Source organism: Bos grunniens, chromosome 10, assembly GCF_055505025.1.
Source record: "Bos grunniens cultivar Pamir isolate PY7600 chromosome 10, Bosgru_T2T1.0, whole genome shotgun sequence".
Lineage (NCBI taxonomy): Eukaryota > Metazoa > Chordata > Mammalia > Artiodactyla > Bovidae > Bos > Bos grunniens.
The window spans coordinates 59,523,988-59,550,279 of record NC_141174.1 but is presented as its reverse complement, the minus strand read 5'-3'; the positions used below and the strand labels follow the sequence as shown (position 1 = coordinate 59,550,279).

General features: G+C 41.8%; 1 protein-coding gene across 16 annotated transcripts in view; it reads right to left on the bottom strand.

Annotated features, from left to right (window-relative positions):
• TRIM9 (tripartite motif containing 9) overlaps window positions 1-26,292 on the bottom strand; it is a 119,997-nt gene that overhangs the window by 30,462 nt on the left and 63,243 nt on the right. For all 16 annotated transcript variants that reach the window (XM_086321546.1, XM_086321551.1, XM_086321550.1 and 13 more), the window contains exons 2-5: window positions 25,833-25,928; window positions 23,256-23,378; window positions 8,018-8,128; window positions 6,746-6,899 (exon numbers count right to left, since the gene is read on the bottom strand). In XM_086321546.1, the coding sequence (XP_086177672.1) occupies window positions 6,746-6,899; window positions 8,018-8,128; window positions 23,256-23,378; window positions 25,833-25,928 (484 nt within the window). The remainder of the gene's footprint in view (window positions 1-6,745; window positions 6,900-8,017; window positions 8,129-23,255; window positions 23,379-25,832; window positions 25,929-26,292) is intronic.

The following is a 26,292-nucleotide window of genomic DNA, read 5'->3' as shown; positions in this document are numbered from 1 at the left end:
GAATACCTCTTAACATATTAACAGTGGAGTAAAATCTGACCCTGAATACTCTTTGGAAGGACTGATGCTGAAGCTAAAGGTCCCATACTTTGGCCACCTGATGTGAAGAGCTGACTCAGTGGAAAAGACCTGATCCTGGGAAAAATTGAAGGCAGAAGAGGGTGAGAGAGGATGAGATGGTTAGATGGCATCACTGATTCAATGGACATGAACTTGGGCAAATGCCGGGAGATGGTGAGGGACAGGGAAGCCTGTTATGCTGCAGTCCATGGGGTCATGAAGAGTCAGACACGACTTTTTGACTGAACAGTAACAACAACAAAATCTGACAAATTTAAGCAAACTGTTCTTCAAAGGGTTTCTAGAGACAGGCAGTGAGTCTCCCTGGGAAATACTTGCTCTTAACTGTTGGTATTGGTTAGGGCCTTCCATAAAATAACAACTCCTCGGACTTTTTAAATTTCATTATCTGCCTTATTAGTCTTCATTTTCCCTTTTTTCATGTTTCAGGCAAGTCTACATTTCACCAGTTTTAAAATCAACAAATAAGATCCAGAAAATGGTTTCAACTTGAATCACACAAATGCTTTCAATGTCTCTGATAAGAAACTCAAATTTCCCACATAGTCATAGATATAATTAAAAGATGCATTGAAATATATAGTGTCATGTGTAATTAAAACATGTGAACTTCATTTGTAAGTACTCAGTGGGATACACGTTCAAAGGCCAAGGAGCTAGAAAAAAGTCTAACTAGTCTCTAATCTTCAGATCTTAACACTATCCCAAATTTAAACAAATGAACAAAAAAAAAAAAAAAAGCAAATTAAGAGAGAGAGAGGAAGAGAGAGAGACGGAAGGAACCGGGGAACATCTGCATGTGTCTGAGTCTATTTCTCAATGTGCTGAGAATTATTTTTTCCTTTTCCTTATTTACCCCAAAGTGACATTGCATATAAAAGGAAATGTGATAAAATTACAGTCTTGTTAAAAAAGACTAAGGCTGGCGTTTCAGAACAACAGATTTTATACTGGGTGTTGTATCTTTATTACCCCTCTTCAATTTATTAGGTATAAAATAAATGGCCTACAAGAATCCAGAGTATTTTCAGATTGATTTATCTCTTATGCTTTGGAAATGGATAGCATTATAGTTGTTGGGCTGAACTCCGAGAGAAAAGGTTTTGTTTTATTGAAATTCCTATAAGTGGAGCTACAATAACTATCTTAACACATTCATGATCATTCCTGGACATCTTTATTTTTCCTAAATAACTAGCTTCCCCTGACCTGATGAGAATTATAGTACTCAGTATCCTCTTAGCCTGTAAAATCAAGCTTCCGGCTAAAAGTTCTCTTAGACACAGAATGGTAGCTGTTCTTACTGACTTCCTTGGGGTCTGGTGGAGCCTCATCTCAAAATTAAATTCTGCCACTGTGGCCTGTTAATACCAAGGTTTTCAAAAGTCTTACCTTTTTAAGGTCATTCTAGTTCAAATTATCTCTCATGATTTTCATATTTACTTATTTTTCTCTCTAATCCTTCAGACTGACAGCCCTCACACCATCCAGAATTCCTCTGTGCGGGTTCACAAGAGTGTGGTGAGGACAAGGGAGAAAAGGGAGCTGTGAGGGAGCCACGAGAACACATGTGAGGTGGAAACACTGCTGAGGCCCAGACTGTGGGGAGGGGCTTACATGTGTCCACTCAGTTAATTTTCAACACCAGCCCACAAGGTAGGTACTGTGATGATCTCTATTTGTAGACAAGGGAACTGAAACACAGGAGGGGTTCAGGGTGAGGCAGTGGCAGAGCTGGGTTTTGACGCCCAGCAGGTTGGCTCCCTGGGCTGGATGTTTACATCACTGCCTCTCCAGTCAGGGGCTCAGTAATAGTGAATTAGAGGGAGAGTGCAGGCCTAATTCCAAGAGCAGTGTTTCTTCTTAGTTCCTAGAATGTGAACGATAAAGCTTCTCAAGAATTGCTGTTATAGATTATAATAGTTCACCTTAAGAGCTGTAGTGGCTGGGAGAGCAATTTTACTGTCATCATCTCTGAAGGTTCCTTTGTGGACTGTCATTCCTTTTTATGATGGTTGAACAATACAAATAGCATCTGAGGAAAGTTTAGACTTCAGCAGAAGAATGGGCTGTTTCTGGAAAGCTGGCATTAGTACTTTGCTGAGGATAAACTTGCACACAAGGCTTTGAGGACACGAATTCCAGGCCCCCAGAGCATGAACAGATTTCATGCAAGTTCCCACATGTGGGGGCTTCCCTGGTGGTTCAGTGGCAAAGAATCTGCTTGCAGTTCAGGAGATGCAGGTTCAATCCCTGAATTGGGAAGATCCCCTGGAGAAGGGAATGGCTACCCTTTCCAGCATTCCTGCCTGGGAAATCCCATGGACAGAGGAGCCTAGTAGGCCACAGTCCATGGAGTTGCAAGAGTTGGGCATGACTTAGCAATTAAACCACCACCACCACCCCATGTATGCTCATTCCCTTCTCTGCCAAACCTCTGGGTGTTTTTTCCCCATGATCTACAGGAGAATCTGTTTAGATCACATTGTCCTTGCCCATGACCTTGGTGCATATTCAGGGCTTTTTAACATTCAACATGAGTTAATGGAGATAAATGTGTCCCTAGGTGAGTAGAGGCACTCAAGAGATTAATATCTGTTGGTCTATGTGTTAAAAAGGCTTGATGGACTGTCAGGTCAATGTTTCACCCTGGGTCAGAATGAACACCCCGACATCTGGCGTTTTATTTCAGCACTAACTCATGAACCTTGGGATACTTTGTGTCCTTAAACAATTCTGGGGTAATAATATTTTTCTGGGAGTTAGTACGTATCTGGAATCTATTCTGAGCCAAGCAACAGAGCCCCTGATAGACTGGCAAAAAAGATATTAAAATATCCTTCCCATGACCAGGTAAAAGTTGAAAATAGCAATTTGGGATTAAGGAAAAATGTTTCTATTACTCTATAATAAAAACAGAAAACAAAGTTTAATTGGTTGTTGTCTACAAAAGAAAAGTCTGAGAGATCAAACACCACTCCCAGTAGTCTGGAAAGAGGGTAAGATGATTTTCTAATCAAAATGCAACTGGAGAAATGCCCTTACATTTTGTGATGTTTGAACAGAGAGGGTACCAACATTCTTCACTCAGATCTCAATTGCTTGAGGGTGATATGGAATCCAAAAGAGCAGATCAGTTAAATCCTTAGCTAATAAGAGACTAATTTTAGACAATGCATTTTAGTTGAGTAGCAGATGCTGTGAGAATATTTTAAAATGAGCAAGAGACCTATCTTCTCTGATGTTAAGAAAAAAAGGTATCTGAGATAAAATTTCAAAACTGGAGAGATTCTCACATTTTGAGTCAGGAAGTAGACAGATATTTTAGTTTAAGTTTGAGTCAGACTTAAATGCCTATTTCAAGTAACTTTGAAAATATTTTAAACTTTCTACTAATCCACTTAGCACAATTAGAAATTATATATTGAAACCAACATATTGTTAGTCTTACAATGGGAGAGTCCCTTGGACTACAAGGAGATCCAACCAGTCCATTCTGAAGGAGATCAGCCCTGGGATTTCTTTGGAAGGAATGATGCTAAAGCTGAAACTCCAGTACTTTGGCCACCTCAAGCAAAGAGTTGACTCATTGGAAAAGACTCTGATGCTGGGAGGGATTGGGGGCAGGAGGAGAAGGGGACGACAGAGGATGAGATGGCTGGATGGCATCACTGACTCAATGGAAATGAGTCTGAGTGAACTCCGGGAGTTGGTGATGGACAGGGAGGCCTGGCATGCTGCGATTCATGGGGTTGCAAAGAGTCGGACACAACTGAGCAACTGAACTGAACTGAACACCATTTCAAGTGCTACTTAAATTTAGCTATTACTACATGGACATGAGTGTGCAATTTCTTGAGATATTTTTCCTGACTGTGAAGCTCAGTTTGCTAAACTGACTATGAATATCCTAAGAAAATAAAAAGACCAACAACACACTAGGCATGGTTGTGTATATGCTAACAGACATCAAAGCGGGGGCAAGCAAGACAAGTCTTAACCGCAGGTAACTGAGTTCTGGGTCATGGCCTTTCAGCTTTCTCTCTCCTTTAAAAGTGTGACAGATAAAAATTATTCAGATTTTAAGGAGGACTGGGCTCTTACTGAATTAATTAAATTTAGTGAACACAACACACACACACACATATAAACATATAAATTAATTCCTCAGAGGGATACTTATTAGAAGTAAATTAACATGAAGTATTAAAAAGAAAAGGAAAATGGAACAATCCAGTCTCATACCAAGTGGCCTACTGTATTAACTTTATAAATAACTGTTTTGGATAATTTTGTATTCTAGGTGAGTTTTTGCTATAAGAGTGTTCTGCACTTTGGCCTTTCACATGCATGGCATTCTCTGCTGTGTGTACAGTCATGTCCACAGTTACGCTTGTGTGCAGCCCTAAGTGGCCAAGTGATAATACTTTAGGAGTGTGATCTGTGATGCACAACATGTGAACCTGTAATTGCTACTTCCAAGGAAGGGCCCGTTTACTGCAATACAATTGTCATCACTGTGTCAACTGGCTTGGACTCCACCATGGCAGATGGACATCTCTCAGAATGGATGGAGGAGGAGAGGGCTTTCAGCTGATTAAAGCATCTGAAAGCCCTGAGGCCTCTATGCTCTACCTGCCCCTCCTCCTGCCCCTTCACCAAGGCTAACTGGATTGACTCATTTTTTTTTTCTTCTCTCTTACACCAAAAGCCCTTACATTGCCCTTTTGTGACACATTTTCTCCTCTGAGCTACTTGTGACATAACCTTTCAATGATTCTACCTTGTTGAAGGAACTGGGGACAAAAAGAGGCTGATCAAGGGGGCTCTGCATATTATTGGGATGGTGACACAACACAGGCTACCATGTAGGTGTTAAAATTTTTTTTTTTAAAGCCTGAAAGCATTGCTGCAACAAAAACAAATTTAATTTCTCAAGATTAAGAGAAGAATTCAGTTACTTCTTGAAGAAGTGGCTTAGTAAGGCACTAACTTTACAGCACAAACTGGAAGTTGTAGGTGTGAGTTCTGGAACCATGCTCCATGGGTTTGAATTCTGGCCCTGCCAGTCACTAGCTGGGTGAGCCCAGGCAAGTAACCCAGTCTTCCTGTACCTCAATGCCCTCAGCTGCTTACTAGGATTGGGAGAATAAAATGAGTTAATCTATGGAAAGCATTTTGTAATCCATGGAAAGAGCATGTCTGATTTGGTAGGCAGCCAGTAAAAGCTAAATGTTTTTGTTACTACAACAAAGCATTTTTATTTACAATCTATACACTAGTTACTTTGAAAATTAATAAAGGCATTATCCCAAAGCAATACATATTAAACAAAGAGATGAGGAAACTGAAGATGAAAGAGGACAAAAACTCATTAAGAGGATGAGAGAAGTACTGTGCATTACCCAGGACAGGAATGTGTGTAACTGCACGTGTAGTATAAACCCCTAATACCCACGGGGTTATATGGTTCCAATAAAAGGATGTATGCGGATTTTTCTTAAGACATAAAAATTCTAAACCATTGGATTCTAAGTTATTTATTACATGGATGCTTAAGTTGGGAGAAGCAAAGAGCAAATCAATTACTTTAGTTTTAAAAAAGATCAGAAAATGACAAAGTTGTGGAGATGGAAGCCAGATCAGTGGGGATGGGGGACTAAGAGGGGCAGATGAGGGAAAGCATTGATGGAGTAGTTCTGTATCTGGACTGCAGAGGTGGATACACATGTGATGTGACGGCACAGAACTACACATACACACACACTGTACGGATGTCAGTTTCCTGGTTTTGATGTTATGTGACAGTTACGTCAGATGTAACCATGAATGGAAACTGGATGAAGGGTAGAGGGACCTCTCCTTACTATTGTTGCAACTTACTCTGAATGTATAAGTTATTTTACCATAAAAAGGTTTTTAAAAATTCAGAAATATTTTTCAAATGGGATATTACTTACACTGCCATAAAAGTATTATTGCATGGTTGGCTTGAGTTTTTACCTTTTCTTCAAAGAGTTATATTCCTTAAGATAATTTTAAGTACTTGTATGTCCCCTCAGCAGATACTACAAATCTCTAGATCTTGCCATACCCCTTAATTTCAGAGACCAAAAAATTTAAAATGTTAAAGTTTTTATTACATACTTTCATTTTCCTTCTGTACCCAGGCTCTCATTTTCCTGACCAGTATAGGCAAGCCAATTCTGATCCTCTCAAATTCCTGCTAATCCACAATCAACTATCTGCCACTATCTCTATCCCTGTAGAAGCAGTTTCAATGCTGAACTCCCTTGATTTATATCAATATATCAAGGTTACCGTCTGTAACAAGATGTTATTTATGTACAGCGATGTTCTCTCTCTTTCTTCCTCTAATGCTGAGCATGTGAAATCTCTTATATCTCTCAAAAAGGCAAGCATTGTGTCCATCTGATTTATCTGACATTCCAGCTACAAGGATATAATTTCCATTACACAATAAGATGGGAGCTATTCCAGATTTTTGTAACACTAACCAGAGGTGTGTGTGTGTGTGGACTTTCTCACCTCTCAGCTGATTTATAAACCTGGTGGCTGCCTTTTGTTTGCTGTAATCTGCAAGCTGCCTTTACCCTGCTTCTAGCAGGGAGTTTCTCGGACTGGGTGGGGCACAGGCACGCACCTTTCATCTGCACGAAGTCGAGCTGGTGGATGGACTGCAGCAGAGGGCTGTTGTCCAGACTCAAGTCGAAGTCCGTGGTCATCCTGGGAGTGAGCGTGCCTTTCCCCCACTGATCCTCAGTCAGGTGCACTCTCCTTATGAGAGCATCAGAAATCTATTCAAACAAAGAGCATAGCCTAAGAAATACAACCCCACACTGGGCACCCAAACTGCTCTTTGGCTATCCAGTGTGCCCCACCAAGCGCCTTGGGACCCACATCCTTCCTGTCTCTATGCAGGCAGAGAGGAACTTCTGATGATGAGAGTAACCTGTGATTTATCATGAAAATCTGAGTACTTCTGGGACTCAGAGGGATCACTATATATAACTAGAAGCTGTTAGTTGCTCTATTATATCATCTGGATACATGATCATGCTATTTATGACTGATTAGCTAAAAGCCAACAACATTCAGTAGTGATAGGTTAGCAATTAGTGAAATCCACTAGCACCAACAATCATAGGTTTCTGATATGAGCTATGGGTATCACGTCAAGACCTAAGACCTAATGACTTTTATTAAGTGGTTCAGAGAGGTTGCATATGATCATCTGTAAGATAAGATTTCCTATACATCATCTTCATGCATGATCTGATTCTTTGGTAGAGGACTTTTTCATTTCTTTTTTTTAGGGCGCCCCCCCCCCGCATCATTCTTGGCCAGTTTGGTAGAATGTTAGTTGAAAGGAAGCTACATGTTCCTTAATCAGAGGTCCATTAATCACTGGGATCAAAAGTTAAGTAAAATTTAGCTGACATCACAGCATGTCATTAAAACAACACTAAAGAAATAATGAGACATCCAAACAATGAAAAAATTTCACTCTGTTTGGGAAATCACTGACTTGCCAGAAGGAGGTGTAAAGAAGGTAGAAACATGTGTATACTTACATTTCTGACAAAATTGTCCAAGATATTAGTAAAGGGACCGAGTTCTTACGCAAGGTAAAAAGTTTGCTTTGGAGGAACTTAGAGGGAATTATGTTTTCATGATCAAACATAAACAAAAACAAGTTTTAAAAGCCTTTTCAGTCTTGTAGCCCATGATGGTAGGGTCTTCTGAGAAGCCAGTGAAGTTCCAAAGGCACCCACATCCATATGGCAACACAAAGGTGGGTTCCATTGTGGAATGTCCCATACCCAGCTAGGTCTGTTGGGAGTCTGGCCTTGGCATCATAGAGTCAGTCTCATGGAACACTGAGTATCTGAAGCAGAAACTAGTTGACACTTACCTGCAAAAAGCCACTAGGATCATTTTCCTTAATCACCTCCAGGCAGTACTCCATGAGACCCGTGGTCTGGCGCAATTTCACTGTGCAGTGAGAGATCTGATCTCGAACCACCTAGGATTGATAAGACGACAGAATGGTCCAAAGTGGCAGAGTGTAGAAAAGAAAGCAAACTAGGACTTTGGAAAACTTCTTCAAACCAGAATCCAAGAGCATCATGGAGTGGAACTCAATTTACGAGAATATTTTGTGGCAGTGTCTGCTGGGAACAATGGCTCTGGAAGACAGATTGGATAATGGCTCTTACTAGAGCTATCAGAAAGGCACACGGTTGTTAGACCTCTGGGAAGCTGGTTACCTTGGTGCCTCAAGGGACATCTTGGTTCCATCACAGGTCTCCATCACTCCCCTCTCTGGGAGCTGCTCTAAGTGAGAGGTCATGGGAGGGTCTGTTAAATGACTGAGTGGCTGGAGGTGCAGTTGCAGCGTCTGTTCTGTGACACAGCCACCCACCATCTTTGCTCACCCTCTACCTGTTCCTTCTAAAGAGCAGATATCACCATTTGAACCCAGATCCTCTCTTGTTCTGATTCTCTTTTCCCGGAGCGGGTAAGCCTAGAAGTGGTTGCTGAAAGACAATGAGCTAATGACAGCAAGTATGCCAGACAAAGATGGATACAGAATCAAGTTATAATCGACTTAGCATCACTCATTGCCTCATTTGGGAAAGCAGTTTTAAAGGCTATTTGCTCAGCGATGAGTCTGCCTGACCTAGAGAGGTATCTCTTTGAACATGCAGGTTCTGCCGCTGGGAAGTTATCTTTGCCGTGTCAAGTGTATGACACTCCTTGAAAAATTTCTTTCTTTAGAAATGCTTGTCCTCTGAGTCCCTGCTCAGTGACCCAAATCCTGAAGCAGGTTTTGAAGCACAGAATTGAACAAGGGCTTTCTAGGAACCTATTACTCACCTTCTGTATTTGTACTATTTTGCAGACCCCTCAAACCTCCCCCTCCCAATCCCCCCAGCATTCTGGATTTTATGGGTAATAACTAAAATGGGTTTTAATAATAATTATTTAAAAACTTTCCCTTATTCCTTGTTCAGTTTTGATTATAAATTTATTTTCCATGAAAGATGATTACATCCTGTTTCAAAAACAACAGGAAAATAGGTTTAAGAAAAGCAAATAGTCTCACTACTCCAATGCAAATTTTTAAAGAATTTTGATGTTTCCTTTTAGTTTTTCTCCCTTGAGCTAGATTTAGTTATAGTTGCAATTATAGTATATGACAATTTCACCTCTTTCCCATTTAACACCATATCACGGGCATTTTCTGTGTTGCCATCATCAATAAATGTTACTGACTACAAAAATACTCTATTGAGTGGGTTCAATTTATTTAACCTATTTTTGATAAAGTTCTTTCTAATTTTTTGACAGTTAATTCATTCAATATTGTTGATCTTCTAATTATTTTATTGTAATAAATATATATAACATATAACTTAAACCATTTAAACTATATTTAATTGGAGAATTCTGTGGCACTAAATAAGTTCACATTGTTATACAACCATTACCACCAACCATCTCCAAAACTTTTTCTTCTTCCCAAACTGAAGCTCTGGACTTATTAAACAGTAACTCTGCCTCACCCCTGCTCCCAGCCTCTGGCAACCACCATTCTACTTTCTGTCTCTGTCAACCTGACTACTCTAGGTACCTCATACACGTGGAATCATACAGTATTTGTCCTTTTGTGACTAGTTTATTTCTTTTACATAATGTCTTCAAGGTTTATCCATGTTGTAGCTTGTGTCAACATTTTTGTCAAGACTGAATAGTATTCCATTATATGTATATACTACATTTTGTTTATCCATTCATCTGCTGATGGACATCTATGTTTCTTCCGCCTTTTGGCTATTTTGAATAAATTTATGAACATAAGAATACAAATATCTGTGTGAGTGTCTGTTTCACTTTTTTTTTTTTTTTTAGGGAGGGGTGGTTCATATACCCTAAAGTGGAATTACTGACTTGTATGGTGACTCTATTTTAATTTTTTTTTGAGAAATCACTATACTACTTTCCACAGTAGCTGCATCATTTACATTCTCACCAACAATGCACAAGGGTTCCAATTTCTTTACATTCTCACCAACACTTATCAGTCTGTTTTTTTTTTTCCCCAAATAGTAGCCATTCCCTCATGGCTCAGTTGGTAAAGAATCCACCTGCAAAGTAGGAGACCCCAGTTTGATTCCTGGGTCAGGAAGATCTGCTAGAGAAGGGATAGGTTACCCACTCCAGTATTCTTGGACTTCCCTTGTGGCTCAGCTGGTAAAGAATCTGCCTGCAATGTGGAAGACCTGGGTTCAATCCCTAGGTTGAGAAGATCCCCTGGAGATGGGAAAGGCTACCCACTCCAGTATTCTGGCCTAGAGAATTCCATGGGGTTGCAGAGACACAACTGAGCGACTTTTGCTTTCTTTCCCATCCTAGTGGGTGTGAAGTGGTATTTCATTGTGGTTTTGATTAGCATTTCCTAAAGGAAAGTTATGACCAACCTAGATAGCATATTCAAAAGCAGAGACATTACTTTGCCAACAAAGGTCCATCTAGTCAAGGCTATGGTTTTTCCAGTGGTCATGTATGGATGTGAGAGTTGGACTGTGAAGAAGGCTGAGCGCCAAAGAATTGATGTTTTTGAACTGTGGTGTTGGAGAAGACTCTTAAGAGTCCCTTGGACTGCAAGGAGATCCAACCAGTCCATTCTGAAGGAAATCAGCCCTGGGATTTCTTTGGAGGGAATGATGCTGAAGCTGAAATTCCAGTACTTTGGTCACCTCATGCGAAGAGCTGACTCATTGGAAAAGACTCTGATGCTGGGAGGGATTGGGGGCAGGAGGAGAAGGGGACGACAGAGGATGAGATGGCTGGATGGCATCACTGACTCGATGGACCTGAGTCTGAGTGAACTCCAGGAGTTGGTGATGGACAGGGAGGCCTAGCGTGCTGCGATTCATGGGGTCACAAAGAGTCAGACACGACTGAGCAACTGAACTGAATGACTCATAGGGCTTACCTGGTGGCTCAGAAGGTAAAAAAGCTGCCTGCAATGTGGGAGAACTGGGTTTGATCCCTGGGTTGGGAAGATCCCCTGGAGAAGGCAGGGGAACCCATTCCATTATTCTTGCCTGGAGAATCTGCACGGACAGAGGAGCCTGGCAGTCTGCAGTCCATGGGGTTGCAAAGAGTCGGATATGACTGAGCAACTAAGCACAGCACAATGACTCATAATCTTGAGCATCTTTTCATGTACTTATTGTATATCTTCTTTGACAAAAAGTCTGTTCAAGTCATTTGCCCATTTTGAAATTGGGTTGTTTGTTTTTGACAATAAGAATTTGCAAATTTTCATGAAGTCCAATTTGCCTACTTTTTCTTTTGTTGCCTATGTCTTTGATGCCATATCCAAGAAATCATTGCCAAACCCAGTGTCATGAAGCATTTGCCCTATGTTTTCATCTAAGAGTTTTATAGTTCCAGTTCTTACTTTTCAGTCTTTGATTCACTTCAGGTTAATTTTTGTACATGGCTTTCGGTAACTGTCCAACTTCATTCTTTTGCATGAAGATAGTTTCCCACCATCATTTGTTACTAAACCCACCTTTTCCCCATTGCATAGTCTTGGAAGCTTTGTCAAAAATCACTTGACCATGTATGTGAGAATTCACTTCTGGGCTTTATTCGATTTCCAGTGGTCTTCTGTCTATCTTTATGCTAGTACAGTATTCTGTAGCTTTGTAGTGCATTTTGTAATCAGGAAGTGTGAGAACTCCAATTCTGCCCTTCTTTTTCAAGCTTGTTTTGGCTATTTGGAGTCTCCTAATATTTTGACAGATGATTTGTTGTTGCTTTTTAAAATAAAAAATAAAATGTAGGATTTAAAATCTCTTTATTGGAATTGGTGAAAGAAACCACCTTTGATGTGAAGATTGTTTTGTGATTTTGATTGGGGGAAAACACCACTTTTAAATTCACTGGTTGATTTATTTTCTCCTAACATATAGTATGTTTCTGTCAAACTAACACCATTGTCTATTGGTCTGGGCTCAAGTGATGCAAATTATTATATTATATTTTCATTTTATTATTTTACTTTAATATCAGGAGGTAAAGAAAAGTTAAGTTTCTGCTTCTTGGGGAAAAAGAAAACATCCGTAAGTTAAGCACTTAAAAAAATGCAATGCAGGGGACCTACAGCTATTATACTACTCATCTCTGCTATATGACGCTTGACTAAATTGTTCCCAGAAAGTGTTTTTACATTTCAACAGCCAGTGCCTCAATGCTGCTAGGTAGCAGAAACCTCAGCAGTCACCTTTCACTGTCCCAGTGGCATTTGCCCTAGGACTATATAGAAGTGACTGGTACTAAAATTCCGAATAACAAGCACAGGCTGGATCTGAGCACTACAACCCAAAGTAAGCCTCCTTTTGAGGCAAAAAAGACTGAACTGTGTTTACTTGCCAGAACGTTCAGCTCAATGATAATTTTATGACCAAAATGTGCTGAAATAAATATATTACTCAGGCCTCATAAAATTCTATGTCTGCCTCTATAAATTTCCTTCTTAAGCAAGGTTTATTTGGTGCCAAAGGAGCTGTGGGAGTGTTGAGGGCTCTGATTACTCTTAAGAAGCTTCATTGTTGTGCTGCCAAAGAGTCTGTGAGTTTCAGGGGTGTTTGCTGTTGGCTGTTGTATTCCATGGTTCAAGCTTCTTGGAAGGACTCAATATCCTGCTTGGCTCGCAACTCCCACTGTTGCTACAGTGCATGCTGGTCCATTTTTAAAACATTTTAATCAAACATTTTGCTATGATCACAGTAACCTGTGATAAAATTCACTATTAAAAATGAATCGGTGTGTTCCCAGAAGTGGCATTTTTGGGTGTTTTATAATTAACTTTTAGTTTCTCAATTAATCTAGCAAGATTTACCATATTATGGAAATCAGCCAGATAATTGAATCTTTTAAGAGTATAAAATTTTTTTTTTTTCTGTGAGTGTCTTCATTCAGCTTTCTTACTTGCTACCTTCTTCACTCTGTGTTATTTCTACTCCTTATTAGTACTATTTACTTCTACATTATATGTTTTTTAATGAAAAACAATTCATAGGAAGTCAGACCATGTCACTTTTTCTTTGAGTTCTATATTTTTTTGCAGTGGCTCTGATGCTCTGGAGAAACCCTTGGCACCGTGTTTTCAGCTGGCTGGATATAAGGAGTTTCTAAGGAAATGTACATGTTGCAGGAGTGACATGAATCAGTTCAGTTCAGTTCAGTCACTCAGTCTTGTCTGACTCTTTGCGACCCCATGAATCACAGTATGCCAGGCCTCCCTGTCCATCACCAGCTCCCGGAGTTCACCCAAACTCATGTGCGTCGAGTCGGTGATGCCATCCAGCCATCTCATCCTCTGTCGTCCCCTTCTCCTCCTGCCCCCAATCCCTCCCAGCATCAGAGTCTTTTCTAATGAGTCAACTCTTCGCATGAGGTGGCCAAAGTACTGGAGTTTCAGCCTCAGAATCAGTCTTTCCAATGAACGTCCAGGACTGGTCTCCTTTAGGATGGACTGGGTGGATCTCCTTGTAGTCCAGGGGAATCTCAGGAGTCTTCTCCAACACCACACTTCAAAAGCATCAATTCTTTGGCGCTCAGCCTTCTTCACAGTCCAACTCTCACATCCATACATGACCACTGGAAAAACCATAGCCTTGACTAGATGGACCTTTGTTGGCAAAGTAATGTCTCTGCTTTTGAATATGCTGCCTAGGTTGGTCATAACTTTCCTTCCAAGAGGTAAGCATCTTTTAATTTCATGGCTGCAGTCACCATCTGCAGTGATTTTGGAGCCCCCAAAAATAAAGTCAGCCACTGTTTCCACTGTTTCCCCACCTATTTGCCATGAAGTGATGGGATCAGATGCCATGATCTTAGTTTTTTGAATGTTGAGCTTTAAGCCAACTTTTTCACTCTCTTTCACTTTCATCAAGAGGCTTTTTAGCTCTTCTTCACTTTCTGCCATAAGGGTGGTATCACCTGCATATCTGAGGTTATTGATATTTTTCCCAGCAATCTTGATTCCAGCTTGTGCTTCTTCCAGCCCAGCGTTTCTCATGATGTATTCTGTATATAAGTTAAATAAGCAGGGTGACAATATACAGCCTTGACGTACTCCTTTTCCTATTTGGAACCAGGCTGTTTTTCCACGTCCAGTTCGAACTGTTGCTTCCTGACCTGCATATAGGTTTGTCAAGAGGCAGGTCAGGTGGTCTGGTATTCCCATCTCTTTCAGAATTTTCCACAATTTATTGTGATCCACACAGTCAAAAGCTTTGGCATAGTCAATAAAGCAGAAATAGCAACTAGGAAATAGTCCTCCAGTCTTCGTGTGTATTAAGGCCTAAACCAGCTCTTAGAGGACAGTTAATTAATGTGTGGTCCATGGTTTCAGAGAGGGCCTTCAATATTTTATCAGCAGTCACCATCTGTTTTGGATGGCAATCCTATTGATCACTTGAAGAGTTTTATTTTGTTAAGTGGCAAATTTATGAAGGTCATTTTTGGGGGGTCAGGATATGATACTGTACCTATTTGGAAAAGGAGAATTTGAGAACAGACTGTATGTCTCTTTGAATGCTTAGATTTTATAGTAGCAGAGAGTAACCCATGACAGCTTATATAGTACAAATGTGATCTACAACTGTATTTTCCACTGCATCTTGAACAGGTCAGTCTCCCATCACTCAGCTCAGGTGATACAAAGAGCAGCTAGAACTGGGATTAATTAAGGGGGATTTCATTATTTTATCCAAATTTCATCTGTCCATCTTACATGTGGCTCTTTAAAATTTTTTCTTCAAAACTTCTTTTTAATAAATACTTTTCTCATAGTATTTTCTCTCATCATGGGGTCTGGAGAGAGATCACTGATGGATTTTTAGTCTAAGTAAATACTAACATTCTCTTAATATTTCAGGACATTCTTTCTTAATATATATTCCCATCACTGTTTAAAACAATTTCCTCTAAGTATAATGCAATTCTCTTTTTGTTTTTCTAAGATATAAGTACTTTCAAGAAACAAACTTGAATTTATTCTACACAGGTCCCTTTGGTCAGTGGGGATAGTTTTCTCTGTGTTCCACAAGGTCCTGTTGCAAGATGACTAACTGATACTTGCAATTGACTCACTGGTGATTTTTGGTGAAGTACTTTGACCAATAGACTCATCTAGTAAAATAAATAATTCTCTTGATTTTCCCCTAGAGTAAAATATTATCTCCTATATTATCATTACGTTCATTGAAACTTAGGGACACTTAAATTAATGAAGAGCATTTTCAATTTCTTACATGCCACCATTCTCCCACATGGCTTATGGAAATATGCAAAGATTTCTTCCATTTTCTTGATAACCGTCTTCTGTAGTAGTATTATTAATTTAACCACCTCAGCGACTAGTCATTTCAAAGACAAATCTGATGCTTTGAGTTTTAATCCATAAAAGGATCATTAGGCCTATCAAGCAAATAAAACACATGCCTGTTTTTTGTAAGGCTTGAGATTTTAACAGTAAAACTGTGAACTTTCTGTCTCAGAAGTGTGAATAACAAGAACCTCATCAATAAGCATTGAGTGGAATATCCAAAGTATGCTCTTAGTGCATAGAATACTGTATCCTTGTACAGAGAAGTTAATGAAGGAAGAAGTGCAAGCCATTTGGAGAGAGAAGCATCCTGATGTGGGCCCACCCGCACAGGAGAACATTTATCATTTACCGCGTCCCACAATACAAGTGTTGCATCCAGTATGGTGGTGTTTTGTAGGATGTGAGAAACGGTGGATTAGTCCATCATCTGTGAAGTATGCTTTAAGTGCCTTCTGGAGCTAAGTGTGTCTTTCATATACGGACTCAGGCAAAGTACATTCCAGAAGTTCTGTGACTGCCCTTCACTGTCATTACCAGAGTGGGTCGAGGGTGTTCAAAGGCATGTCCCTGAACTGTGGTGAGCTCCAGGTGTATGCGGAGGCATCCTGGTGATTCCACGGGCAACTTGGGCACTCTGTTTCTTACAGGCCCTCTATGGCTTTTGCTTCTACATGTGGGAAGCAGAGGACCATGGAATTTGCCAAATGAATTCCCAATTAATGATAGGCTTATCATCAATAATAACTGTGGTTAAATTATTAGAGTTGGCCCCCAAAAAACTTCTGCTGAGGGCAGTCAAAAATTTTAAGTGTTCAAGTATGCCTGAATTTTTTCAAAGTCTTCACTGTAAAGAACTAATGGAACGTCTTGCCAGTAGTTTTATTGTAATTGAGTGGACTTTTTAGTTTGTTGCTTTTCTTTCTAGTAATGACTATAACAGTCAAATCCTACCTAATTATTTTTAAATTCTTTGTGAGCTTGGGCAGGTCTTTCCTTCCCTTCTACCCCTCTTCCTCCCGCCTCCCTCCCGTTTTCCTTTCCTTCCTTCTTCCTTCTCTCTTTCCCTCTAAACCTGATCAAAGGATTATTTACCTATTATGAAGCATTGACAAAACGGATAAAGTAAGCTGATAATGCTGCTAAATCGCTTCAGTTGTGTCCGACTCTGTGTGACCCCATAGACGGCAGCCCACCAGGCTTCCTGTCCCTGGGATTCTCCAGGCAAGGACACCAGAGTGGGTTGCCATTTCCTTCTCCAATGCACGAAAGTGAAAAGTGAAAGTGAAGTCGCTCAGTCATGTCCGACTCTTAGCGACCCCATGGACTGCAGCCTACTGGGCTCCTCCGTCCATGGGATTTTCTAGGCGAAAGCTGATAATATCCCTAGTGTAAATCTGTACTCTTAATAATATGCCCATACGATTAATTCTTTTTTTTTTTTTTTTTGCTAACATAATGGGAACAAACAGCCAATACATGGTAAATAATAACGAAGATAATAATGACAATCATGATAATGAGTCTAACAAAACCCAATTGGATTCAAAATCAAGCATTCTATAGACAATTACAATTGGGACATGAAGGCCCTCTATAAAAGTGGAAGCTCTAATAAGCAGTCAGTTTTATCATTTTTATCATTATCCCTCAGCATTCTCACTGAGTAATGTCACTGGTATGTTAACTTACCAACCACACATGGAAATTAAAGATTAGATTTTTTTCAGAATGTATTTGAATAACTATAACTATTTTTTTTTTCTTTAAGAGGATCTAGACTTGCAAGGGGACCAAGAAGACATCCATCACTTAGTACTATTCAACACACAAATTCATTCTAAAATATTGGAGAAAGAACACTTGTAAGATGATTGTGGAGTTATTTCAAATCTGAATGTTACATAAATAAAAATAATTCTCAGATATTTCTTTGGGCTTATCAAAAGAAAAATGACATTTGTAAAGTTCCTGAAAAGAGCACAGATCCCATTAATGGCACTTTTAAAATGTTGACACAAATTCCCTGTGAGGATCACAGACAATGAGGATATTTTAAAGCCTTATTTAGCCAAGGAAGACCTGGGAAGGATGTTGACACAACACACACACTTCAGACATGAAACCTAGGGGCCCAGCTGCCTCTGCTGATAGAGGGAATATTGTCCAAGGCATTAAATGTGATTTAGTAATAGTTTTTGAAAGCTCAAAAAGCATTTTTTCCCTCCAGTAGCTTTCTGACATTTGATTAGTTTATCATATCCTGAAAATTTAGGTATTTGGCTCCCAGTGCTTTTTCAAACCACAGAATAGTATTACTGTAATTTAGACAGTGTTCCTAATATAAGGTCACATCTGTATATGCCTCAAAGTCTTGTTTTTAGCTTTTAAAAATAGCTAACTTAGTGTACTATTTTGTGTGGTAATGAATTATACTCAAGTCACCATTCCTAGGTTCAGAGATAATTAATCACACTAGGTTAATTCTGCAATAGGAACTCTGGTATTATGGAAAATACCAGGAGCACTTACTTCCTCCGTGTTCTGAGTAAGACTATATTTCCAGTCTTCCAGTGACTGCTGTTCAGTTTCTAAGTCGTGTCCAACTCTTTGTGACCCCATGGACTGCAGCACATCAGGCTTCTCTGTCCTTCACTATCTCCTGGAATTTGTTCACACTTATGTCCACTGAGCCAATGATGCCATACAACCATCTCATCCTCCGTTGCCCCTTTCTCCTCCTGCCCTCAGTCTTTCCCATCATCGGGGTCTTTTCTGGGAAAGATATCCAGTGATAACAACAACAATAAAGCTCACATTCTGAGTACTGTGCTTTAAGGGCTTTACAATACCCTAGGTGGTGCTGACCACGTCTAGTCCTATTTTCCACACAGGTGGAAGAAATGGAGCTGTAGACGTGTCCATGGTTAGAGACCCAGCAAGTGATACAGTGTTCACATCCCGTTCTCTTATGACCCAGAATCTGGGCTCCTCACCACACGGCTCCACCTTGCCTCAGAACCAGAACTGCTCCATCTGCTCAAGCAATCGGTTCTTTCAGAGAGGAGCCTGAGTGGATTATAAAGACTGTCTTTATGCACATGGCTTTCCAGCTCCCCTAGCCTTTTGGATGGCTCAAGAAGAGAAAGTTGCCAGAAAAACACACACACAACTCTCCTCTTTGTCAGCAAAAAGCAGGCCCCCAGAGAACTCTGCCAAAGGGAAGCGGAAGACCATAAGATTATCCCCTCCGGACTGTGAGTGATGGGCTAGCCAACAAAGACAAAAAGAAGTACTGTGCCTGGCAAGTGATGTCTATAAAAGGCCAGTCTTTTCTCACAAATCTGAGTAGCAACTGAAGTGACAAGAAAGGAAAGAGGCAGGAGGAGAAAAGCAGAGGGAGGGAGATGTGGAGGCTGGCATCAGCAGTCACGGTGACGGCCGCACTGCCTGTTTTTAGAAGCAGTGACAGATACAATCAGCTGAAAACAGCAGAGAAACAAATCACAGAAGGCAGAAGACAGAACGGCTTTGCTGCCGTGGGAGACAACCAGCCACCTGTCTCTGGTTTCTGTCGCCCTTTGGGATCTAGGGCAGGGAACTCCACCCTAGGCAGGGTGGAATGAGGGCAGGCAGCTGCCTCTGCTCAGAGGTCCCTGACCATGCAGGCCACCAGCACTGATGGACCGACACTGGCCACGGGGTCCCCGCAATGCGTTACAGCTGTCCCTGAATCATCTCCACTTGCATCCATGGCACAGCCTAGGCTGGTGGCTTTCATGCCCCTCTGTACTTTTTGATTAGGATAAATGGTGTTTCCTCAGTCCTGGCTCCCCGCATCTATCCAGATTGTTGCCCTTACATCTCTCCTGTAGAGAAAACCAGGAGTCACCACTATAGTCATCCTATGACTTAACACAAACTGTTAACCGTGTTCTGTTTAAAGATGTCAGGGAAGCATCTGCCGTGATTCACAAAAGAGATGCCCTTTAACGAAAAAGTTAAAACTTTATGGCTACACATTAAAACGGCTGGTCCACTATCAGAGGGAAAATCCCATCTGTCCGGCTCATTACCCGTAGACAGCTGTGAGTTTAGATACTGTCTGTGGTTCAAATGACATTTTAAGTTCCACTATAACAATAAAGGTTCTGGGTTTCTGAAAGGTGCTAAAATGAAGGGCTGTAGTGATCATCTTTTTAGTAATTTCAGAGCAGGTGATGGAAACAGAAAACACCCATCGGTCCCTATGACTAACTGCATAGAGCAAGACTAGGGTGCACAGTGCTGACCACCCTCTTCTTCCCTCATAGCCTGGCCACTTCCGGCAGGCAAGAATGCACACCACCATCAACACATGTCTCCCAAAGTTTGGGCTCCTCCAATGCCTGCTTTTCCATGATGCTCTCTGTGACCCTTTCAGCTGGAAGTAACTTTGCCCTTCTCACAGCTCTAATGACATGGGCAACCTTCTCCTGGAAACTTGCTCTCTATCTGTGCTGGAGTCATTTGTGGGTGTGACTGATCTCATCCACAGGACTGTTGCTGCTGCTGCTGCTAAGTCACTTCAGTTGTGTCTGACTCTGTGCGACCCCATAGACGGCAGCCCACCAGGCTCCCCCATCCCTGGGATTCTCCAGGCAAGAACACTGGAGTGGGTTGCCATTTCCTTCTCCAAAGCATGAAAGTGAAAAGTGAAAGTGAAGTCACTCAGTCGTGTCTGACTTAGTGACCCCATGGACTGCAGCCCACCAGGCTCCTCTGTCCATGGGATTTTCCAGGCAAGAGTACTGGAGTGGGGTGCCATCGCCTTCTCCCATCCACAGGACTGGAAGCCCCTAATTCTGAGTCACCTTCGTGTCCTTCTTCCCCTGCCCCAGAGCCCAGCACTCGGCTCCTAGCAGGTGTGCATTAGGTAGGTGCTGGCTGACTGGGGACAGGATTAGGCATGTCCCCACATGCCTTCTCTCTGCACTGTACTACCCTACAGCTGTAGGGTGCCATGTCCAGAATCTGGACTCTGAAGCCAGGTTAACAGGACAGGAATTCTGGATCCCAGGATCAGTTCTCAATAGCATGGTGCCATGGTTTCCTCATCTCTAGAATGTTAATAGCAGTAATAATGACCTCCCAGAGTGGTGAGGAACAGAGGAGTTGATCCCTATAACACAACTAGTATATTGCTGCTGCAAAGGAAGTATCCCCAAATGTTAGCTCTTACTGCTATGAAAGCCAGGGCTTGGTCACCAAGCATGCTCATTCTGTGTTGCTACCTGGTTAACTACAGAATCACAGTCCACAGTACTTCTAGATTTTAATTCGGATAAAAAATGGTGACTTCAGAAGAATTTTTCATTCAAGCCTCATCTGACTATCTTAGATGAATAGGCTTATGGCTTTAAATCCATCTCCCAGGTTGTTACAGCCAAATGTACAAGGTTAACATCCACATAGCACAGCCTTCAGGAAACATTTTTTTCTGAAGTATCTTTAATATTGCCTTACTTATCTCTCTCACATTTTAGGAATGACTATGTATGTTACTATGAAACACATCCCATGGTCCTTTACAGAATTCAAAAGAAAATAACTTGATCATAGACACTAAGGGACAGGAGCCTGGAAATTGATAAGCTAGAGAAAATCATTCAAGTAAAACTTGGCCTCATTGAGTACTTTATGAGACAAGTACCACACAGGTCATTGGAAGGGGCGGGGAGGCTCCTGAGGAAAGCCCAGTGCTCCCTCCATTATCTGAAGTTCAGCGTGAAGCCTTCATGGGGCTGGGGTTGGTGTGATAACCCTTGGGGGCTTGTGTTCATTCTAAGACAAGCCTGAGAAGGTCTTCCAGTTAGATTCACCATCAGGAAACAGCGACTGCCTCCCTGGAAGGAGCAGTAAGATCCCTAGCTTTGGTTCACTGTTCAAGCCCACGAACTAAGGCTCTCTCAATGTTCACTCCCTGTGTACTTTTCTTTCCTAGCTTCTGGTTCAGATTCCAACTTCAAGACATGCAATTTTCCCTAACAAAGAATCTGCTGAGCCTCTCCATGATGCAACCGCTCTGTTTTGTCACATCAGGAACGCTCAAAGGGACATGGCCCCGAAGAGGTCAGGCCGGCCAACATGGCCCCAATATAGCACAAACAAGGTCAAGCTGACCAATGATATAGTACCAACAAGGTCAGGCTGGCCAACATGGCCCCGTACAGCACCAGCGAGGTCAGGCTGGCCAAATTCACTGTAGGGCTCAGCTCTCATGAGTCCATTCTAGCTTGGACCCCATGGTCACAGCTCAGCCTCCTGTCTGCCTCCATGACACAGGTAAATTCAGAGTGCCAGGTAGGTAAGTCACAAAGGCAGTGGAGAAAGGTTTCTATTCCAGCCACATTGCCCTGGTTTTGGGGAAGGGAAGAAGCCTGTATGTGGATCCAAATGTGTATTGGGGAACTGTGGGTGAGGAGCAGCAGAGGAGGGAACCTAAAGAAGTAAACTAGTGTTGGGGTTTCCCTTGCCTTTGGATAGAACTGTTAAGCTTCCTTGGGGAAATGCTTCTCTTTCCATGCTGCCTGGCTCCCCATCTTCACAGTGGAGTTCTCTGGGTCCTGAGTCTTGGAGCATGGTGGGCACAGATTAAGGACTAGGGGACTCCACTGCTCAGGACTCAACATTGCCATTTGCTGCACGTCTTGCTGAGCTCTCATGCCCCAGATAGCAACTGGTTTCTTGCCTTATTTCTAGTAACCGTGAACTGGGCACTGGCTCGGTCACCAAGCTTTAGCCCCAAATCTTGTAATGTCTGTTCTCTTAGTTTTTCATTTTGAAACTCTCCCTTGGTTCTCCTACTGGAATCCCACACTTTTAGAATGGAACCTCCTCTTTTTCTCCAGGGACTAAAGCCTGCTCCAAGCATGCTGGGGATATCTGCTACTTCCTGGGCTGCTCACCAGCCACCAGCTCCTCCAAGGCTGTGTCTACTCTAAGCTGTACAGTATTGAAGCTCCCTGACACTGGTTGCCTGACCCCAGCAGAGAACCTAAGGTCAGACCTCACTTCTGCCTCCACCCCAACCACAGGCCAGCATGGCACACTACCCACCCTCCACCCACTGGCAGCCACCCTGAAGCTTGCTGGGCATGCATGTGCTCCTTCTGGCTACTTCTTGCTTCCTTCTGCTGGATGCTGCCCATCTATGTCTATCCAGCCTGCTCTTACATGTTGTTGCCCTGCTCCAAGGGGGCAATAGATGGGGAAGCAGATGTCTCCGGGAGGACCAGTCCTCCTGCCAATAGGACCCCAGACCTGTGATCAATTGATTCACTGTGTGATGACCAAAGTCTGTACAGCTGTTCAGTTACATAGTTTGCTTCACAAGTGAAGACAATCTTGTTTGTTTTCTGAAAAGTACAGATTCCATTTCCCAATTGAAAAAATTGCCTCTGCATCATCATTCTGGTCATTCTGTTTAAAATTTCAACCCCCATTTACTTACTTATCTTGCCTTCTGTTTATTCCTTCTAGTAGAATATAAGCCCCATGAAAGCAGGGATTTGGATTTGTTTATTATGTTTGTACCCAGGGCAATTTCTGGCCTATAAAAGCCACTCAATGAGTATCAGTGATGTAAAGAAAGGAGTGAGTGCCGAGTGAAGGGGCCTGCCTGCTCCTCATTGGCCACCCCAGGTTGTGGGCATTCACCCGGAAGCCTGGTGCCCCGCCCCCCACAGGGTGCAGCGCTCACCTTCAGCTTATGCTCGTGCTCCTTGTTGACGCGGGCAAGCAGCTGGGCTTTCCTCCTGTTGAGGGCGTCAATGAGGGCATCACACTGCGCCACCAGGCAGGCCTCGAACTCCACGCTGTTCTCCTGTGTGAGCGAGCACAGTGTTCAGTGGCGAAGTGACCACTTGCCTCGGGCTGCCAGAGACAGCAGAGCCCCAGACCACTTGTGGGGGGAAGGCCCCGCTGAAGGGAAGGAAGAGGAGCCCTGCCCACAGTGCACACATGCATTTTATAAATAACAAAATAAATTTTATTCTGCAGTGATAGTGTTTCACTTTAGATTCAAAGAGGTAAATGTTACTTAATACATGTGTTTTTAGCAAGAGGAAATCATCTCTGCAATTTGAGTTATATCAAGTAAAATAAAGTTTTAGTTTGTAGAGTTGAACATGAATTGCTTTGAGGGTTGGCATATGGCCAGCTGTGCATGGTGGAAGGTGGCGTTCAGAAAGGCTGGTTGCCGGAGGGAGTCGGGTATTGTTGAGGCATGAGAGCGAAAGAATCACTGAATTTAGAGGCAGAAAGAAGAAAGCAGATGGCAATGGTCTTCAATATTAAACAATAATACAATGACAACAGAAGTTTAGACGAATAGTCATGGGCAAAACACTTGCTCCTTTCATTAAAAAAAGCAAGAAATAAGTGCAGATAGACAGTGAAGAATCAGCGGTATATGTAACAGGCATCAGCCTGCTGTGAAAGTCAGCTTGTGGGAGAACAGTAACCATGCTCTAAATGGATCATAACTTTCCCACGATGTTTAAACTGAATGCTGGATCTAAATTTTTTTTACATGCGTGTGCAGTCGCTCAGTCGTGTCCAACAGAGTGACCCTTTGGACTGAAGCCTGCCAGACTCCTCTGTTCATAGGATTTTTCAGGCAAGAATACTGGAGTGGGTTTCCATTTTCCTCCTCCAGGGGATCTTCTGGACCAAGGTATTGAACCTGATCTCCTGTGTCTCCTGTACTGCAGGCAGGTTCTTTATCCACTGAGCCATGCTACAGACATTTTTAAAAGCAATTCTCTCATTAAATTATAAGCATTCATTAGAGGTAATCCTTTCAATAAGTTATATATGTAGCTTTGATTCTCCAACCATAATCTGGAAAACAATTGTAATTTACAGCCAATGAGAGCTAAATACTTGTTACATGTACAGTAATAGCATTGAAAAAATAGTACTCAACTGAGTAAGCTGTAAAATTTGGGGGATCAGAAATGAAGGAACAGCTTAGCCTATCAAATTTAAATTAATTCTCAGTCATCCAGAACTGTGTCTCCTAATGTAAGGATCAGTAGTTAGGTATTAGGTCACTGTTTCAAATGCAAGGTCTTCTTTGTATAAGGCATGCATTTACAACTGCTTGAGCAATCACTTCTACAAATATTAAGTTTTGGCTTTCATAGTAATTTGCTTTTGAGTTCTCACAGAAGACTCCTGGAAATCATCACTGCAGAGCTCTCTAACCAAGCAGGTTATTATTGGTAGGGAGGGGGAAGCTGTTTCAGTAAAGGCTCTGATAGAGTAAAAGAAAGCTCTGCTCTAATGAAGAGGTGACGTGCAGGGGTGAGCCTGGGGCTGCACACTTTATGCCAGGAGCAAAGAAGGGACCAATTGATAAACTTTGTTGTTTTGGAAAGCAGAAGGAAATATACAACTGTTAGGTTGTTAACAGGGGCTTGCATGTCAACAAAGGGCAAAAAAAATCAGTGTGAGGTGCTCTAGAAGGCTGGCTTACATTTAAAAAGCCATTTCTGCCTTGACATAGGTTAGATATTAACTCAGAAAGTCAAGCTACTGGAGGCCAGTGCTCGGGTTATTTCTGTGAGGCAAACCTGAAAATGTAAGAACATTAAACAGTGCAGAAGGTCATTATTTTAGCATTTCATGCAATTTAATGGTTTCTCCCCTTCAGCTCTAGTAGGAGTTCACAGGCTCTCAAATGCCAAGTGATTTGTTGGTTACTGTGTCCACATAAAGCAATCTGAAATTATAGTTACCATGGAATCATGGTTGAAAAATATTTAAGTATCTAGGTAGAGGAGAAGCATTATTATGGGATAGGAAGGAAGGAAAGAAAGACATAAAAAAGAGAAAATGTGACCTGTTTGTTACTATTAGATAAGATATAATTTTTGCAAGGTGCTTTGGGAACATATAGATTCAGAAAACTCAACAATAATGACTGAATCCACAATGAAATAGACATCTTTCTGAATGCATGGCAGCAAAGAATTAGGAGCTCAGTGTGGAAGATGGGAACCTCTTGGAAACTGGGGTTATGTCCTTGGCTTGTTGGGGAAATGTAACCGTCTTGAGAAGGGGTATATTTGAAGTTGGTCTGTATGTGTGTTTGCATATATTAGAACAGAAAGAGCAGAAAAAAAAATATGTAGGAAATTTCCTAGGAAACATAAAAATAAAAGATAAGACAAGTAAACACCCACCTCCCCCCCCACCCCCCGCCGCCACATCCCAGGTACACAGTTACATCTTAGCACATGGCTTTGCTTTCTGCCTTGGTTGCTGCCAATACCTGGATCTGCTGGACCATGTTGCGCAGCTGTACCAGGAACTCCTTGGCTTCTTTGGCCCTGTCTGACAGCCCGTTCAGTGCCTGGGAGAGCTGGCTCTGCAGAGACAAAGAAGGAAACCATAGAGTTCTCATTGCAGGAGGCAGCCATACAGGGTGGTTTTCATCCAAGAGCCCTCGCCCTTTCAGATTCCTCTTGTCTCAGCTGGGCCACTGAGCCAACACCTGTAACCTGAAGATTCTGGAAATAGCAGCATCCCTACTCCTTCTAGAGGCCCCTGAGGAGTGTTTCCTCTGAGGCAGTGAAAACTTCTGGCCGCTATAGTCAAAGGCCCTTACCAGCTGGTATCTTCCTAGAAGCCCCTCATCTTATTAATTACTTAATTAATTCAATAATGGTTTATTTAACTTTAAATAAAAAAAAAATAGTGATTCAGGTGATCTGATACTTATCAACACTATT